We start from the raw sequence: 15,497 nt of genomic DNA, 5'->3' as shown, positions 1-15,497 counted from the left end.
AAAACATGATGATTTACAGAGGGCATCAAGACAGTAGCATGCATCTTAGGGCCAACCAGGGGCTAAAACTTTCAATCTTTGATCATGAACCTAAACCTGACTTGATCTAAACTTGATGTTGATCTACAGATCAATAATATAGGGACCTATTGCAATCAAACTTGGCGACTGATACCATTGTTGGAGTAATTATGCATCTCTGGGATGCCATTAGCAGGAACAGATTGCATCTAGATCACCTAAAACATGAACAGAGAAGGGTTTAGGGGATCATTACGGGTCACGACAGTGGACATGATCGCCTGCTTGGTGCAGGCTTGATGCAGAGGTGATGTAGTCGAGGTAGAAGTCCTCCTGAACGTCCTGATGCCCTCAGGACGCCACCGGCACTGCCCGGGGACGGCAGCGGCGGCTGGAGTAGGTCTTCCCGTCGCTGCAACGCTCCCCCTGATCGGATGGGGTGAGAGAATATCGGGAGGGGAGTGAAACCGTACGTGAATTATGATCGCGCAGGCTGCCAACCCTCTCCCGTTCCCTTTTATGTAGCGCTGGCGACAGGGGACCTAAACCATCAGTTGGTTTGGGTGCCCCCGATCAGGGCGCCTTAGTTGGGATAAAAACCTCACGTACGTTGGTGTGTGGGGCATTTTCATTAACGTTATCTTTTCCCTTTTTTTTGGTAAACTAATAGATCTAACTGACCTGTTTAAGCCGTCAGATCAAAACCAACATGGCTAGGTCTTACTCGAACCAAGTCTAAGTCAAGTGATATAGTATGTAAGAAGAAATAAAAACTGAAAATAATTTTTTGCATGAATCTCTATACGAAATCAAAGGAAGATACTACCGACTGAGACATAGCGAAGTCTCAGTCGACCGAGACTTAGCAAACTGTTTGTTTTTCTTAGAATGACTTATTTTATGATTTTTTTACAATAGATGCAGCTATACATACCTTGCACATCGTATGGCTGAATAACAATCGATACCTCATATTATTCCCATGAACTACGACGGGTTTTTTGCAGTGACTTGAAACAGTTCTACTCTCTGATTAAGTAGGCAAGGCGACAGGATACCAATCCAGAAGCCACCAAGTATATATGGACGTCAAGCTCAGTAGGTCGATCAACTTAATGGCAGACACACCTGATACTCACAGTAGGACGCATAACACATATAAGCACTGCGGCACGTGTGGGATACTGTATGCTTTTCATGCTTTATTAGTGGCGGGCGACGAAGCTCTTGATGGCGTCGATGAGCTCCTGCGCTCTCTCCCCGGTGGTGGGGTCCATGTCCACGGCGAACTTGTTGAGGTAGAAGGAGTGGCTCATGCCGCGGTTGATGAGCACCTCCACCTCCTTGCCGGCGGCTCGCAGCGCGTCGCAGTACTCGAGGTTGGTGTCGCGGACGAGGTCCTTCTCCCCGACGACCACCAGCATCGGCGGCAGGGGAACGGACTCCAGCGGCGGCGCGTTCGGGCCCATCGGGCACGTGTATGGGTGGTCCTTGGTAGCGCCCTCCGGCAGCGCCATGGCCATGAACTTGTCCAGCATGTCCAGCGTGAAGAACACCGAGTCCGGCGTCTCCTCCAGCTCGGATTTGCTCCGCGTGGCGCGCATGAACCCCGGGTGGATCGGGACGCCGCCCGCGACGCGAAGGGGCGCCCAGGCGTCCGTGCCGTCCTCGCGGACGCGCGCTGCCACGAGGTGGACTAGGTTGCCACCGGAGCTGTCCCCGACAAGGAAGACCCGGGACATGTCCGCGGCCTCGCGGAGGAGCTCGGCCGCGGGGTCGTCGAGAGCGCCTTCGTCAGACATGGCGATTGACCGCAGCCGGCGCAGCACGTCGATACCGGTGTCGAGCTGGGCGGGCATGCGGTGCTCTGGGGCTAAGGGTAGCTCGGCGGTGACGACCACGGCGGGCACGGCGCAGGCTAGGCGCGCGTAGAAGTGGTGGTACAGGACCCAGGACGGGTGGGAGATGCAGAAGCCGCCGCCGTGGAGCTGCACGATGACGGGGAGGCGCCCGGCGTTGCCCGCGTCGACCTCGGGGAGGTACACCCGGAGGTTGGGCTCCCCGGGGAGGTCGTGGAGCGTGTGGCCGTCGCGGGGCACATCGTAGGGCTGCACCGGCTGCATGAGGGGCAGGGCCTCCGGCGGGCCCGTCCACGTGCGGTCGATACTGCCGTCGTCCATCACGCGCAGCCAGCCGGAGACCTCGTCCACCACCTTACGGCCGCTCGTCGGCGCCACGGTGGTGGTCGCCTGGTGCTGCGATGCGGCGGCGGGGGCCATCGGTCGTCGCTGGGGTGTATGTTAGACGCTCTACGGCCGGTGCGGGTCGCGTGTAGACTGTAGAGTACGGTGTGAGAGTGTGATGGTTTGGTGGTGGCAACAGGGGAGGTGAGGTGGAGTTTTATAGGCGGTGGCGGTGGCGGAGCAGGGGAGCGATCATAAGGTGGTCGCGTCGCGTTTTGTCGTTGAATATTTTGGAGGGAAATTTCGCAGCGGGTGGCAGGGAATTTGAGCAGAAGTGTCACGGCAGCAGACCGGCAGTGCAGTTGGAGCTGGTACGGTGTGTGGGCTGGGCTAGCTTGTGTGAAGCGCGACCGAGATGATGGATGTGGACGTGTACGTCCTTCTCATCTTGTAAACACGCGTGACCCGGTCTGAAAAGTCTTTGAACTGGGTTTCCAGACCGCGCCGTGGACTCGACTACTACAACTGGGTCAGTCTCAGTCAGGCCGGGGAATCAGTTGTTTCTCACTACCAACAGCAAAAGTGAAATGAAATGAAACAAGGCAAAGCTTCTCTGGCCTCCGGGGCTTGGCACATCAGGGGCGCGCACGGGCACGGCGACATGGGCACAACATGGTTTAAGTGGGGATACACGACTACAAGTGGACGTGACCCTCACATATCACATCAGAAGTAGTATATTTCTGCGTGATTCACAAGTAAATGCGCCCCGGACAGATGAGCATGATTGCTAGATCGCTACAAGTATATCGGATATGTCACATCCGGATAATTTCTGCTTGCTTCACGATTACACGCGTGCTGGAGCGATGACTGATTGATAGGCACAAGTTTTGATCTAGTGACACTGTGAGATCAATGAAAACCACACGTGGGAGATGGGCGACGGAGCCGCCGCCCGTTCCACTACCCCTCTCGCCGCCATCACGGCGCACATAGGCTCCGGCGGTTAGGTCCAGATCGGGGGCTGCTTTGGAGTGGTTGAAGGGTTATTGTAGGATAACGAAGGAGATGGGTGCTTGAGCGGCGGCCTTCGATAGGTGGTGGGTGACATTGGTGTTGCTAAAGCCGGCGATAGCCGAAAGGTATCCGGCATGCGGTCATCATCAACTGGTTGGATCTAGCTCAGCCTGGCCGGATCATCAAAGAAGACGGCGTCAATGCGCAGTTCTGAACGATGGCGAGCTTGACATCAGAACCAAGCCTGCCGCACAACGACGTGGGTGCTTTTTTAGATTTTCTCTAGACACTTTTCATGTTTGGTTTGGGGCGGCCAAGCGGCGGTGTTGCTCTAGGATAGGAATAATGTTCTCTCCGCCCTTTCCCTGTCCATTGGTGTGTTTTTCATCGGTGGATGGCGTGTGGAGCTATGTCTTTGATGGGTCTTCTGAGTTTCGATCGGCTTAAGTTTCTGATGGATCCATCTGTATTCAAATTGATGGGATGGTGAATTATCTAGTTGATGGTGGTCTCTCCATCCTTCAATATGTTGACGATACAATTCTCTTTATGGATTATGATCTTGAGAAAGCAAGAAATTTGATATCATTCGAGCAACTCTTAGGGCTTAAGATCAATTTCCATAAAAGTGAATTGCTTTGTTTTGGCGAGGCTCAAGACGAGGCCCACCTGTATGCTGACCTGTTCGGATGCGGGTTGGGCCAGTTTCCGATCACTTATTTGGGGATATTGATACATTATCACAGACTCACAAATGTTGAATGGAAATACGTCGAGGAGAGACTACAAAAAAGACTTAGCAGTTGGAAAGGTAAACTGCTATCTCTGGGTGGAAGGTTGGTCCTCATAAATTCAGTACTAAGTAATATGGTACTATATATGATTTCCTTCTTCCAGTTGCCGAAAGGAGTATTGCATAGATTGGATTACTTCCGATCGAGATTCTTTTGGCAAGGAGATAGAGAGAGAAAGAAATATTGGCTGGCTAAATGGAGTGTGGTTTGCCGTCCCAAGGACCAAGGCGGGTTGGGCATTCATGACTTTGAGGTTAAGAATAGGGCCCTTCTCGGCAAATGGTTGTTTAAGTTATTGACGGAAGATGGTGTATGGCAAACCCTCCTTAGAAGAAAATATGTGGGTTCAAAGGCGGTATCACAAGTATACTGGAAGCCTGGGGACTCCCATTTTTGGGCGGGACTAATGGCAATGAAGAAATATTTCTTCCGCTATGGTTCCTTCTCGATTAAGGATGGCTCGGAAATTAGATTCTGGGAGGATAAGTGGCTAGGTAATGCTACACTCCGTGAACAATATCCATCTCTATACAATATTGTGCGTCACAAGGGTGATACTATTGCCAAGGTTTTGGAATCATTTCCGCCAAATGTGACGTTCAGAAGGGATTTAATTGGACCTAGACTCCAATCGTGGAACATACTACTCCAACAGTTAGCCACGGTACAGTTGTCACAAGTGTCCGATGTATTTTGTTGGAACCTACATGGGAATGGGAAATTCTCAGTGGATTCTATGTATAGAGCATTGATCCAGTCTGATGTGCCAGTTGATAATAATAAAAAGATCTGGAAGATGAAGATACCTCTTAAGAATAAAATCTTTGCATGGTATCTTCGTCACGGAGTCATTCTTACAAAAGATAACCTTAATAAGAGGAATTGGCATGGAAGTACAAAATGTGTCTTTTGTCCGCATGATGAGACAAAAAACATTTATTCTTCCAATGTAAACTGGCTCATTCTATATGGTCAGTCATCCAAATAGCTTCTGGCTTGTATCCTCCTTGTAGTGTTGCTAATATATTTGGCAACTGGCTACATGGGATTGATCACAAGTTTAGAATTCTTCTCGGGGTGGGAGCGCTTGCCGTGATTTGGTCGCTTTGGCTATGTACAAATTGTAAGGTTTTTAGTGATAAAAGTACTTCTCTTATGCATGTTATCTACATATGTACCGGGACTCTTCGTTTATGGTCCTCTCTACAATGATTAGAGAATCGAGACCTATTTATGGAGGGGTGTACACGATTGGAGGCTACGACGAGGGATATTTTTATCCAACGTGGTGACAACATGATCTTTGGATTGGGCCACCTTCGGTTTAGGCGTTATACAGAATTCATTTTTCCTTGTATATCGCCTTATTCTTTTATTTTGGCTTCGTGTGAGGACTTTGTTGGCTGTGTGCATCTTAGTTATGTAGAGGCCGGGTATAATGCTTAAACCTTTTTAAGTAAAAAAGTGCCCCTTTTCGAAAATCCGTATTCGGTAGACTTAAGTTTCTGGTGGATCCATCTGTATTCGGCCGACTTTCATGGTCTTCGGAGTTTCTACACGCCCTTATCCGTGTTTTTTCTCTGGGGCGGCGATTTGCTTTGCAGATTGTGGCCGCTGATGTCTCCTAGTTTGCGTCGACAACTTTTTCGGGCGCTTCTTCTTCAAGCTCTCGGGTTTCAAAAGTTTGCTCCATCGAGGTGGATGCCCAGATGCGACATCAAGCTATGATCACGGCGCGCCACCAATGCATGTAGGAGGAAGAAGATTTTGACACCCCCAAGATTTTTAATATTTTTCTATTTTTCTGTAAGGGTGTGTTTGTAAGGACCCATGATACATAATACATGGCTTTAGGGCATCTTCTAACGCTGACACCCAAATAGGACACATGTCCGTGGACCAGTCCAGACTAGTCCCAAATAGGACACCTGTCCGCGGACTCGTCTAGACCAGTCCGCGGACAATGATGTGGGAGCCAACCATCAAACTACATCCCCTAAACGTCCCCTAAGATCCGACCAATTTTAATTCCAAATATGTCGAGGTACACAAACAGGGGTGTATGTTTTCCCCTGACTTGTGCGCAAACAGCAACCCGCCGGTCCGGCAACTCTCGACATCCAAGACCATACCAAGCAAGAGGAGATCAGCTCTTTGAGAAATCAAAGGGCGGATCAAGAAGACCAAGTCAAGCCAAAGGAAGCAAGACACCACTAAGGGAAGGCCTCCCTTGCCGGGCAGGCGAGCCTGGCGAGCTCGAGATTGCACTGAAGACAAGTCTCAAGACTGCCCCGACAACTTTGCCGGGGGCGCCAAGGGCGGACCACCCCGCTAAGGCTTCACCGCTCCACCTCATAGCGACGCAAGTCATCAATCGGTGCGGTGTCAAGCCCCCATGCGACTAAGTGGCTGTTATTTGGCACGTGGCAGCCACTTCCTATGGAAATCACCTCCAAATGACACCCGTCCAGAGACGTGTCATGCAGGCAGGTGAGAAGGTGGCTAAACGCCCCAGCAAGGCTTCCCGGGCTGCCCTACGATGTGACACTAAGCGGCACATTTAATGCACTCTATCCTGCCTGCGGAGTTAGGTATGATAGCACTGCTTGCTATCTAATCAGTGCACAATGATTGATTTGCCACTATGCTGGCCCCTTGATCTATAAAAGGAGGGCCATGGAAACAATAGAAAGGATTCGGACCCCTGTATACTGATACGCGCATAGCTTCTCTCGTCCTGAGGCATCCTTGCCGGGCAAGGGTGCTGTGTCTCCGCCACAATCCACCAAACCAGGAGTAGGGTTTTATGCCTCGCGGCGGCCTGAACCTGGCTAAACTGCCAGTGTGATCTCTGTCGTGCTGTGCTATGCTCTCCGCTCTTATGTGCTCATCCCCCCTACCGAACCACAAGGGGCTGATGGACCCATAGGTGGCCGTGTATTCCCGCGACATCTTTAGCGCGCCAGGTAGGGGCAAGCATTTGCGCGAACCCGAGAAGCATACGCAGCGCATGATAAGTCTCCGTCGTATCTACTTTTCCTAACGCTTTTCCTCTTGTTTTGGACTCTAAGTTGCATGATTTGAATGAAACTAACCTGGACTGACGATGTTTTCAGTAGAACTACCATGGTGTTGTTTTTGTGCAGAAATAGAAGTTCTCGGATTGGAACGAAACTTTTTGGAGAATTATTTCATAATAAAAGAAAAATACTAGAGCCAAGAACCACCGGAGGGGGCACCTGGGTGGGAACAACCCACCAGGGCGCGCCCCTCCTCCAGGCGCGCCCTGGTGGGTTGTACCCACCTGGTGGCCCCGCAGACTCTGAAACCGGCGCTATAAATTCACATTTTCCCAAAAAAAACTAGAGAGAAAGAATTCATGTTTCATGAGATGGAGCCGCCGCCACCTCCTATTCTTCATCGGAGGCCAGATCTGGAGTCCATTTGGGGCTCCGGAGAGGGGGGTCTTTGATCTTCGTTGTCACCAACCCTTCTCCATCGCCAATTCCATGATGCTCCCCACCGGGAGTGAGTAATTCCTTCGTAGACTCGTTGGTCGGTGAGGAGTTGGATAAGATTCATCATGTAATCGAGTTAGTTTTGTTAGGGCTTGATCCCTAGTATCCATTATGTTCTGAGATTGATGTTGCTATGACTTTGCCATGCTTAATGCTTGTCACTTTGGGCCCCGGTGCCATGATTTCAGATCTGAACCGTTTATGTTATCACCATTATATCTATGTTCTAGATTTGATCTTGCAAGTTATAGTCACCTACTACGTGTTATGATCTGGCAACCCCGGAGTGACAATAGTCGGGACACTTCCCGATGATGACCGTAGTTTGAGGAATTCATGTATTCATCGTGTGTTAATGCTTTGTTCTGGTTCTCTATTAAAAGGAGGCCTTAATATCCCTTAGTTTCCAATAGGACCCCGCTGCCACGGGAGGGTAGGACAAAAGGTGTCATGCAAGTTCTTTCCATAAGCATGTATGACTATTTACGGAATACATGCCTACATTATATTTATGAACTGGAGCTAGAACCGCATCACCCTAGGTTATGACTGTTACATGATGAATATCATCCACAAATTGCCAATCCAATGCCTACGATTTTCCTACATATTGATCTTGCTAAGTTACTACCGCTATCGTTACTATTGCACTTGCTACAAAATCACTGCTACCACTGTTACTGTTACTATTGATGTTGCTACTAGTATCAAAACTACCATACTACTTTGCTATTGATCACTTTACTGCAGATAATTAATCTCCAGGTGTGGTTGAATTGACAACTCAACTGCTAATACTTGCAAATATTCTTTGGCTCCCCTTGTGTCGAATCTATAAATTTGGGTTGAATACTCTACCCTCGAAAACTGTTGTGATCCCCTATACTTGTGGGTTATTAGCGTGTCATTTTCATCATCTTCTTGATCGACGGCTTCGTCACCCTTGACGCCCAAGGAAAGGGCGGGGGACGTAAGGATGGAGAAGAGCGATATTGCTCCCCTGCCTACCCTATCCAGACCCCGTAGTCCCTCCCTGTCGCAGCTGCCGCCGCGGCGGGAACCAGGAGTGGTAATGGCGTGCACCGTACAGTTTAGGCATCATGGTTACCATGCAGGCCCCATTCAGGAAAAGATCAATATGCAAGGTCGCAAGGTTTCTCTCTCCGCCACTCCCGCTTATCAACAATCGAGCTACACTGAGTCTAGTGTCGTCGATGTCGATGAGTCCGCGCAATACTCGGTCTAGCATTTACCTTGCATAGGGGAATCCTGAGTGGAGCGCTGGTGAGAATCCATTGATCAACGCCCCGGTAAGTACGCACTGGCAAGGTCGTCCGCTTTAGCGTGACTTCTGCACTAGCCGCCGTCAGATTGTTTGAAAAAGCATGAGGAGGAGGAGAGAGAAACTGGTCGTGCCCTGTATCACGCCGTGCCGCCCACAAGAAGCATATGGTTCCAGACGGTACTTGCTGAGAGCCGAGAAACAGTTCCATGACCCCATCCTCCCGAGGACATGCAAATGCGACAAGAGGCCATGGCCGGAGGGAGTGGGAGGGAGCAAGGACCAAAGCTAAGTCCATGCAATCGTTGATCCCTTATGAATTTAAGATTTCACATTTTCTTATCCCTTGGATACCAAAGTGTTCGTATGAGGAAATCCTTCATGTGATGGCACCTTGCTAGTTCTATGTCTACACCCTCGTTATGTTCCGAGCCTGCTCGCAGAATGGGCGGCTGCGTCGAAAACTACCAAGGGAAAACCTGCTGGGACGCATCCTCGCCAAGATGAATGCTAAGGGTCTGAACCTTACGACAATCACAGCAATATGATACCGGCAGGTAACCAAAACATGCACATGGACTAATCATATGAACACCTACGGGTGAATTTAAAAGGGATAAACACACAATCAAAGATTAAGTAAAAGCATCCGTTTTCACACAAGCGTAAACAGTACGATGTCTAAACACAGGACATGCATCATGTTTTGTTACAGGACGGCAAAGTGGCGAGATCTATTTAAGACCGGGCCCGGCGGCCTCGCGATGTAGTGGGAACACCAAGGACCTTGTGAGCATAAGGGGCGGCCTTCTCCTCGGCAGCATGAATGTCTGCGCCCTCCGGCGGCTTCCTGAAGCCATCGCTAAGGTCGAGATCCGGATGGCGACAGGTGATGATGCTTAGGACCATGAAGAGGGCATTGCGGGCAAGCTTCCGAGATTCGCTCACAAAGAGGCCGACCCTTCCCTCTTCATGTGTCTTCATCTTCTCTATCAGCTCGTTGAAGAAGACCCCTAGCTTAACGCTGGAGACCTCATGCTTGCTGGCTGAGTAGACTGGCCCTTCCATGCCCATCACTGCAGTTTGGGAAGAGAGACGCTCGGTGATGTCGATCAAGCTCTTGATCCAAAGGTCGACCTGCTTAGAGTGATTCCCCAGCTTGTCTTCGGCATCCTTTCAAAGACGCCTTGCAGTATCCAGATCCTTCGACAACTGTTTCTCACGAGCTCCACTGGATTCTACCAAGCTTTCTAAGGTGCCAATCTTGGCCTTGATGTCTTCGATGGTTTCATTGGCGGTCGCAAGGTCTTGGTCCCTTAAGAAGAGCTGCGATTGCACATCTTTCAAAAGGATCTCTGCTTTCCGTGCCTCCTGCTTGAGGGTTTCGACTTCCTTGGCGCTCTTGACAAGCTCCTCTGACAGCTTGGCCACCTGCTAGTCAAGATCAACCTTGGCAGTTGATGCAGCAGCAAGACCGTCAGCGAGCTTCTTTAGTTGGCTAGCCAAATCGGCAGTAAGGGCGTACAGGGCGGCTTTGTGCTTGTCCTCTAGCTCCTTGGTGCGCTGCTGCAAAAGGGCTTCCAGATCATCATCCTTGGCACGGAGGGCGGCCTCAAGCTTCCCCTACCGAGAAGAGAGGTCTTGCTCCTTGGCATCCAAAAGCGCCTTGCGCCCCGCCATTTGAGCCTCTTGGGCAATAACATCCTCCATCGCCATCATGATAGTCTCTTGCTGCCTCATTAGGACCTGGAACTACTTGCCGTGCCAATCATGCAGCTCATTACCCGTGTCCCTCAGCTTCTGGTCTACCTTGTTGGCGGACTTGCGCAGCTCCTTGAGCACCTGCCATTTCTGGATGTGCCGGTTCCGCATCTCCTTAATGCCTGCCGCCATGGACTCCAGGAAAGACAAGTCCATCACGACAGCAACAGAATCGTTTGCCTTGTCGACCCCTTGATACAGTGACGCCAGAATGCGCTGAAGCTCTTCATCAAGTTCTGCGCTCATCACCACTGATGAGCTGGGGGCTCCGAGCCCAGGTTGCGCAAGCACCAGCACCAACTGGCTCGAGGATGGAGGCGGCCCCCCGTTGCGGTTCCAAATGAGGGGAGGGGATCCATGGTTTGGAGGGGAATTTTCTGATTGACCATCGCCCCCACCCCTGGCGTGCTATCGGGGATTTTCTTCGTCTCCATCGGGGGCTCCTAGGCGCCCTCGGTAGCATATCCATGCTCCTCCACGGCAGCAATCTTGACGGCTTCATCTGAGGCATCTCTCCCTATGTTCACCACTTCTTCCAGCAGTTCAGGCTCTTTAGCCTGAGGGGCTGCAAGCGAAGACAACAAGCAGCCATAAAGAAGCAGAGGTATTAGAGATCCAGAAGCATGGAGTAGGATAAAAAAATAGGGGAGAAGAACGAATGAATTACCCAGAGAGATCTGTCGTGCAAAAGCTTCAGTTCCCCCGGCAACATCAGTTGTCGGGCCATGATTTCCGTCCCCTTACATGGCAACCACGGCGCCATCCTGGACAGATCCTTCCATGGTAATCCTTGTTGGGGAACCTTTGTAACACCCACGATGCGGCTATTTCTCCCATGTGTCGAGGCACGACTTAGAGGCATAACCGCATTGTGGTTTTGTCACAAGAAGGGTCATCTTCACACAATCCCATGTAATGAACAAGAAAGGGATAAATAGAGTCGGCTTACAATTGCCACTTCACACAATGATCACTTAATTCATACATCATTCAGAGTACACACATAGTCCGACTACAGGCAAATCCAAATGAAAAGAAGATAACCCCAAATGCTGGATCCCTTATCGTCTCAACTGGGCTCCAATACTGATCATCGGGAAACGAAACATAGTAACGGCCAAGGTCCTCGTCGAACTCCCACTTGACTTTGGTGGCATCACCTGCACTGGTATCATCGGCACCTGCAACTGTTTTGGTAGTATCTGTGAGTCACGAGGACTCAACAATCTCAAAAACTGCGAGATCAAGACTATTTAAGCTTATGGGTAGGATGTGGTAATGAGGTGGAGTTGCAGCAAGCGCTAAGAAAATATGGTGGCTAAGTTACGAGTACAAGAGTAAGATGAGAAACTACGCGATGGTCGTGAAGCTAGAAGTGATCAAGAAGTGATTCTGAAACTACTTACATTCATACATAACCCAAACCGTGTTCACTTCTCGGACTCCGCCGAAAAGAGACCATCACGGCTAGACACGCGGTTGATGCATTTTAATTAAGTCCAGTGTCAAGTTCTTTACAACCGGATATTAACAAATTCCCATCTGCCGCATAACCGCAGGCACGACTCTCGAAAGTTTATACCCTGCAGGGGTGTCTGATAACCCACAAGTATAGGGGATCGCAACAGTTTTCGAGGGTAGAGTATTCAACCCAAATTTATTGATTCGACACAAGGGGATCCAAAGAATATTCTCAAGTATTAGCAGTTGAGTTGTCAATTCAACCACACCTGGATAACTTAGTATCTGTAGCAAAGTATTTAGTAGCAAAGTAGTATGATAGTAACGAGAACAATAGCAAAAGTAAAGATAGCAGTATTCTAGTGTTTGTAACAGCAGCGACAGAAAAGTAAATAAACAAAGCACAATATGTGAAAAGCTCGTAGGCATTGGATCAGTGATGGATAATTATGTCGGATGTGATTACTCATGTAATAGTTGTAACCTAGGGTGACACAGAACTAGCTCCAATTCATCAATGTAATGTAGGCATGTATTCCGAATATAGTCATACATGCTTATGGAAAAGAACTTGCATGCCATCTTTTGTCCTACCCTCCCATGGTAGCAGGGTCCTAATGGAAACTAAGGGATATTAAGGCCTCCTTTTAATAGAGTACCAGACCAAAGCATTAACACTTAGTGAATACATGAACTCCTCAAACTATGGTCATCACTGAGAAGTATCCCGATTATTGTCACTTCGGGGTTGTCAGATCATAACACATAATAGGTGACTATAGACTTGCAAGATAGGATCAAGAACTCACATATATTCATGAAAACATAATAGGTTCAGATCTGAAATCATGGCACTCGGGCCCTAGTGACAAGCATTAAGCATAGCAAAGTCATAGCAACATCAATCTCAGAACATAGTGGATACTAGGGATCAAACCCTAACAAAACTAACTTGATTACATGGTAAATATCATCCAACCCATCACCGTCCAACAAGCCTATGATGGAATTACTCACGCACGGCGGTGAGCATCATGAAATTGGTGATGGAGGATGGTTGATGATGACAACGGCGACGAATCCCCCTCCTCGGAGCCCCGAATGGACTCCACATCAGCCCTCCCGAGAGAGATTAGGGCTTGGCGGCGGCTCCGTATCGTAAAACGCGATGAAACTTTCTCTCTAATTTTTTTCTCCGCGAAACGGAATATATAGAGTTGGAGTTGAGGTCGGTGGAGCATCAGGGGGCCCACGAGACAGGGGGTTGCGCCCAGGGGGAGGGGGCGCCCCCCCACCCCCGTGGATAGGGTGTGGCCCCCCTCGCCTTGATTCTTTCGCCAATATTTTTTATATTTTCCAAAAGTTATCTCCGTGGATTTTCAGGTCATTCCGAGAACTTCTGTTTTCTGCACAATAAACAACACCATGGCAGTTCTGCTGAAAACAACGTTAGTCCGGGTTAGTTTCATTCAAATCATGCAAGTTAGAGTCCAAAACAAGGGAAAACGTATTTGGAAAAGTAGATACGTAGGAGATGTATCAACTCCCCCAAGCTTAAACCTTTGCTTGTCCTCAAGCAATTCAGTTGATAGACTGAAAGTGATAAAGAAAAACTTTTACAAACTCTGTTTACTCTTGTTATTGTAAATATGTAAAGCCAGCATTAAAGTTTTCAGCAAATATTATGAACTAACCATATTCACAATAACACTTAGGTCTCATGTTTACTCATATCAATGGCATAATCAGCTAGCGAGCAATAATAATAAAACTCGGATGGCAACACTTTCTCAAAACAATCATAATATGATATAACAAGATGGTATCTCGCTAGCCCTTCCTGAGACTGCAAAACATAAATGCAGAGCACCTTTAAAGATCAAGGACTGACTAAACATTGTATTTCATGGTAAAAGAGATCCAGTCAAGTCATACCCAATATAAACTAATAGTAATGGATGCAAATGACAGTGTGCTCTCCACCGGGTGCTTTTTAATAAGAAGGTGATGCCTCAACATAAGAGTAAATAGACAGGCCCTTCACAGAGGGAAGCATGGATTTGTAGAGGTGCCAGAGCTCGATTTTAAAATAGAGATGAATAACATTTTGAGCGGCATACTTTCACTGTCAACGCAATAACTATGAGATGGCGATATCTTCCATGCTACATACATTATAGGCGGTTCCCAAACAGAATGGTAAAGTTTATACTCCCCCACCTTCAACAAGCACACTCCACGGCCATCCAAAGCAACGGGGTACCGTCCATACCAACAACAGTCCTGGGGGAGTTTTTTTAATTATTTTGATTTGCTTTGATCTTTTTGATCATGGGACTGGGCATCTCGGTTACCAGCCATTTTCTCGTGAATGAGGAGTGGAGTCCATTCCTCTTGAGAATAACCCACCTAGCATGGAAGATACAGACAACCCTAGTTGATACATAAGCTGCTCGAGCATACAAAACAGAATTTCATTTGAAGGTTTGGAGTTTGGCACATACAAATTTACTTGGAACGGCAGGTAAATACCGCATATAGGAAGGTATGGTGGACTCATATGGAATAACTTTGGGGTTTATGGAGTTTGGATGCACAAGCAGTATTCCCGCTTAGTACAGGTGAAGGCTAGCAAAAGACTGGGTAGCGACCAACTGAGAGAGCGACAACAGTCATGAACATGCATTAAAATTAATCTACACCAAGTGCAAGCATGAGTAGGATATATTCCACCATGAACATAAATATCGTGAAGGATATGTTGATTTATTTCAACTACATGCATGAACATGTGCCAAGTCAAGTCATTCGAATCATTCAAAGGAGGATATCATCCCATCATACCACATCACAACCATTTTAATAGCATGTTGGCACGCAAGGTAAACCATTATAAGCTCCTAGCTAATTAAGCATGGCATAAGCAACTATAATCTCTAGATGTCATTGCAAACATGTTTATTCATAATAGACTGAATCAGGAACGATGAACTCATCATATTTACAAAAACAAAAGAGGTCGAGTTCATACCAGCTTCTCTCATCTCAATCAGTCCATCATATATCGTCATTATTGCCTTTCACTTGCACGACCGAACGGTGTGTATAATAATAGTAGTGCAGGTGCATTGGACTAAGATGGAATCTGCAAACATTCAATTCAAGAGAGAAGACAAAGTAATATGGGCTCTAAGTTAAATCAACAATCATGTATATGAGAGCCACTAAACATTTTCAATATGGTCTTCTACTCTCGACCCCCAAAGGAAAGAAAAGAAATAAAACTATTTACACGGGAAATCTCCCAACAAGTAAAAGAAGAACGAGAAATCTTTTTGGGTTTTCATTTTAATTACTACTACAAGCATGGAAATTACGCTAACTAATTTTTGGTTTTCTTAAGGTTTATCGAACACACAAGAAGAAAGCTAGAAAAAGAAATTAAACTAGCATGGAT

General features: G+C 48.0%; 1 protein-coding gene across 1 annotated transcript; it reads right to left on the bottom strand.

Moving 5' to 3' along the window:
- Positions 1-883: 883 nt before the first annotated feature.
- Positions 884-2,415, bottom strand: LOC123092930 (probable carboxylesterase 15). The gene has a single exon (XM_044514791.1). The coding sequence runs from the start codon at positions 2,298-2,300 to the stop codon at positions 1,227-1,229; it is 1,074 nt and encodes a 357-aa protein (XP_044370726.1). The 5' UTR covers positions 2,301-2,415; the 3' UTR covers positions 884-1,226.
- Between the last annotated feature and the right edge of the window lie 13,082 nt (positions 2,416-15,497).

Source organism: Triticum aestivum, chromosome 1B (genome assembly GCF_018294505.1).
Source record: "Triticum aestivum cultivar Chinese Spring chromosome 1B, IWGSC CS RefSeq v2.1, whole genome shotgun sequence".
Lineage (NCBI taxonomy): Eukaryota > Viridiplantae > Streptophyta > Magnoliopsida > Poales > Poaceae > Triticum > Triticum aestivum.
The sequence above is the reverse complement of the archived record's forward strand: the minus strand, read 5'-3'. Positions and strand labels throughout refer to the sequence as shown.